The sequence below is a fragment of the Durio zibethinus genome, chromosome 14 (genome assembly GCF_047325235.1).
Source record: "Durio zibethinus cultivar Kanyao isolate XHJ-2024 chromosome 14, ASM4732523v1, whole genome shotgun sequence".
NCBI classification, from domain to species: Eukaryota; Viridiplantae; Streptophyta; class Magnoliopsida; order Malvales; family Malvaceae; genus Durio; species Durio zibethinus.
In genome coordinates, this window is record NC_143175.1 from 4,068,502 (window position 1) to 4,073,322 (window position 4,821).

The following is a 4,821-nucleotide window of genomic DNA, read 5'->3' on the forward strand; positions in this document are numbered from 1 at the left end:
ATTGGAAGCAAGGTTAGCAATTTCTTTTCGAGCTCAAATCCACTTGCTTTTCGATTTAGGATGGCCCACAAGATTAGAAAAGTTACTGAGAGGTTTGGTGAGATTGCTGCTTTGAAAAATAATTTTCATCTCACTGAAGGACATGATGGCACTAGACATGTCGTGCGTTTGGACAGAAAGACCCACTCCATTGTGCAAGCTGCAGATATCATTGGCAGAGATGAAGGCAGACAAAAAATCATAATAACTTTGATGCAAGATCCAACAGATGCGGAAGGCGTATCTGTCCTTCCCATAGTTGGAATTGGAGGCCTTGGAAAGACTGCCCTTGCAAGTTGGTGTTCAATGATGAAGATGTGGATAGTCATTTTGAGTTGAAAGTATGGATGTGCGTTTCAGATGATTTTGATTTGAAACCGCTAATGATAAAATGATTAAAGCTGCAAAGGGGATTGTAGTAACATGGATTTAGAGCAATTACAGAAGGCCTTCCGAGATTGTTTGGATGGGAAAAAATATTTACTCATTTTAGATGATGTATGGAACGTGAATCCTATGAAGTGGAATGAATTGAAACAGCTGTTAGCGGAAGGAGGTAGCGGAAGCAAAATTGTATTCACTACTCGTAATAACCAAATTGCAGAGATGATGGGCACAATCCCAGCACACAATTTGCAAGGTCTTTACGAGAAGGAAGCTTTGTCAGTGTTTCTCCAATTTGCATTCAAGAAAGGGGAAGTGAATCTATCTCCAAACCTAGTGAAAATTGGGGAAGAGATAGTCAAAAAATGCAATGGAGTTCCTTTGGTTTTGAAGACACTTGGGAGTCTGCTTCTACCAAAACTTCAGAGCACGATTGGAAACTTGTGAGAGACAGTGAGATGTGGAAATTAGTGGAAGAGCAAAATAACATTTTTCCTGTTTTGAAATTGAGTTATGATGAATTGCCTCCACATCTTAAACAATGTTTTGCATTACTTTCAGTCTTTCCAAAGGATTATCAACGTCTAGTTGGGAGGTGACCCAATTTTGGATGGCCTATGGTTTGCTTCAACCCTCCAATGACAATGTAGACCTAGAAGATATTGGCAGGCGTTACTTGAACGATCTATCATCAAGATCTTTTTTTCAAGATATTGCTAAAGAATTGTTTTTTTATTCTTTTAAAATACATGATCTTCTACGTGATCTTGCAATAGCAGTGACAAAGAATGAATGCTGCACAGTAAACTCTTTCAAGCAAAATATTCCCAAGGGGCTCGACATTTGTACATTGACAACTTGGATTTTCTTGAAGAAAACCCGTATGGGTGGTTCCTTGATACTCATAAACTATCTCAGGTGCGCACATTTCGCTGCCCATATATGAAAGAGGGTTGTAAATCCTTTATTAAAAAATGCCTTACAAGGTTCCATAATTTGCGAGTACTAGATCTAAAACAATCTAGTTTTGAGTATTGCCCAGAAATATTGGTAGTTTGAAGCATTTAAGGTATCTTGACCTAATTGGCAATTCTAATATCAAGAAACTTCCGAATTCCCTATGTAAGTTACAGAGTTTGGAAACTCTGCTTCTCTTTGGTGAAAGAATTGAAGAGTTGCCCAAAGATTTGAGATACATGATCAGTCTCAGAATGTTAGCAGTAAGTACAAGACAGAAGGTTTTATCTGAGAATGGCTTTGAGCACTTGAAATCTCTTCGAGTTTTGTTTATTGGAAAGTGTGAGAATTTATAATATTTATTTGAAGGGATTCAGAAGCTTTCATTCTTTCGTACCTTGACGATTTTTAATTGCAAAAACTTGATCTCTCCACCGCATGGTTTGAAATCTTCAACCGCATTAAAACATCTAATAATTTTGGATTGTGAAAAGCTTGATCTTAATATGACAGTGGGATTGGAAGAGAGAAGAAAAGAAGATGATAATCAATATTACCATGTTGGCAGCGGGTTACGCCTTCAAACGTTGATGATTGGGGGGTTATCAAAGTTGGAGGCACTACCCCAATGGCTTCTTTTAACATCTATCGACACCTTGCAAAACTTGAGGCTTGGGAAATGTGAGAATCTCACAACGTTATCAGAGAAGCAGGATTTCACATCACTTGAAAATTTAGAGATTGAGGATTGCCCAAAGTTGTCATCGCTGCCAGAGCAGATGCCACGCCTCAAACAATTGGAAACCGAAGGAAGTCCGACTTTGAGAGAAAGATGCAAACCAGAAATGGAGAAGGATTGGGCCAAGATTGCTCATGTCTCTAAAATACGGATTGATGACAACGAAATCTCATCGTCAAAGGAATGATCAACCTGATGATTTGCTAGGTAACAATTATTTTTTTCCTTTTTTTTTTTTCTTTCAATTCAATTTTCTTTCTTTTCTCCATATATATATATATATATATATCAAACAATAGCACATGATTTATTTTAATTTTATAATCAGTGTTATTTCAAAAGGAATTACAAAACAAAATCAAATATTTAAGCTATGCAAAATAATATTTTTTAGTGACTATTTTTTTCTAATATGCTATTAATATTTTAACAACAGTTTCGAAATTATATCATTTTGTTGGTTGAATATTGTTAATTAATCAAGAAGCATATCAACTAAATAAATGCATATTTGCACTATCTTTACAATAATTTTTATTTTAAAAAGCTAGATGGGACTAGTTAAAAAACTCATTCAATGTACAGCAATTCTCCTGTCCCCGGGTAGAGGCGTCCAAAGATTTCACAAACGAATTTCTTTGAGCCATGTATTCTTTTAAAAAGGCATAATATCTTATTTAACTTATGAATTATTATTTTATTTTGGTGTGGTATTTAAACGTACTTAAATTTTATTTTTGTATATTAAGTTATTTTAATCTTTTAACATTATTAAAATAATATTAAAGTGAATGACATATAATCGATTTAAAATATAACTATCGCTTATTATTTTTAAAAAATAAAATAAAAATTTTGGAAATTATTTTATTTTATTTTTTAAATAATATGTGATTGTTATATTATTTTTGTATGATAATCATGTGTTATTTACATTAACATTTAAGTATCATATCAACTTTATTTTAATAATGGTAAGGAGTTAAAGCAACTTAATAAAAAATAAATAAAGTTTAGACATCTTATTAATTTTTTTTAAATTTAAACATTACATTAAAAAATTAAAATAATTCAAAAACGAAATGAAATATTATTTCTTTTTTGAAAAAATGAACTTTCTTATTTTGCTGTTACGTCGATGTCATTTTTTTTTTTTACATCAAGACAAAATCTTAGTATAATAAAAAAAATAATATTTTATTCGAAATAAAATATTTAACGTTTTGTCAAACTCTTTTAATCACTAAATTAAAAATTTAAGAACAATGTCAAATTCATTTACACATGTTTAATTAGGAGTGAGTAAAAATCGGTTTGAACCGATTAGATCGATCGAAATCGAGTGAATTCTGTTGAATAGATTCGATTTATTCGATTTTAATTATAATCGATCTTTTAAATCAGTTAAATTGATTAATTCGATCGATTTTCAATTTTTAAAATTGATAATCGTACTTACTGAATTAACCGACTTTCTAATAATTAAAAATTAAAAAAATTTGAGATAATTTTTTTTTGTAAAATATTGTTAAAATTATTAAATTCTTTAGTAATTTAATTCGAATGATACTAGAGTTTGAATTTTATTGAATTAAATTTATGGTTAGATAATTATTCATAATAAAAAAAAAAGATAAAAAAATTCGATTATTTAATCGAACCGATCAAATCGAACCGATTTTAATTGATTCGATTATTTTTTAAATAAAAATCAATTAAATCGATTATTAATTTTTTTAAACTGAATCGATTAAACTGATCATTTACTCAACCCTATGTTTAACTTCAAAACTTTTGCTACGACTCTAACCTTTGCATCTCGGAAATCTATTTACTTCCTTTGTTTTTTTCTTTTTTGGAAAGATTAGATTGTTAACCTTTTCACGTTGTAAATTGTTGAAAATATGCTTTGTGGTATGAGTTTTGGATTTTTTTTCTTTTCACCTGTTAAGGTACATTGTTGGGTCCATATCTGTTATAATCGTATTTAAAGTATTTATTACGAGAAATGATAAGTTTTTCTGTCTTTCCTATTCAACAACATGGATTGATGTTTTTAAAAAATAAAATTTTAAATTAAGGATACCAAATCAAAATCTATTTTTAAGGTAAATTCAAAAATATAATAATAATAATAATAATAATAATAAATGAATATGTTATTTGGGTTTTATATCCAATTTAAAATAAGTTAGATCAATCTATCTAATTGCTTTGTATTTTGCAATTTGTGCTTCAATTAATTAGCAATGTGTCTTTATATTATATACTTAATATTAGTTATACATTTTTTTTCGAATTTTAATTATTTTAATGGAAACTTTTATTTTATAATATATAATTAAGGTTTTTTTAATATGAAAAATTTTTATTTCAGACAAATTGAATTTTTACAATAAGAAACATAGAATTTTATTATTAAACTCATTTATTAATTAAAAACTTACTTATTTATGTTTCATAATTATAATTTTAAAATATATTAATAATATGTATTCACATATATTGCGTGTGATGATAAATACTAATATTTTTTAAATAAAATGGAGAAGCATGGTTACAGTCATTATTTGATTTGTTCTTTTGTTTTTTTTTTTTTTTTGTTTTTTTTTTGTAACTTTTTAAATTATTTTTTACTCTCTAATAAAAAATTAAGCACGAATTGAAATTATTAAAAAACTCATTTGCCAAAAAAAAAAGAT

At 28.7% G+C, this 4,821-nt stretch overlaps 1 protein-coding gene across 1 annotated transcript; it reads left to right on the forward strand.

The window, feature by feature from the left end:
• The first annotated feature begins 462 nt into the window (after positions 1-462).
• LOC111294702 (putative disease resistance protein RGA1) lies at positions 463-2,306 on the forward strand. Its single transcript, XM_089742947.1, has 5 exons — positions 463-866; positions 985-1,094; positions 1,200-1,341; positions 1,466-1,722; positions 1,894-2,306. The coding sequence occupies exons 1-5, from the start codon at positions 463-465 to the stop codon at positions 2,304-2,306; spliced, it is 1,326 nt and encodes a 441-aa protein (XP_089599073.1).
• Positions 2,307-4,821: the final 2,515 nt, after the last annotated feature.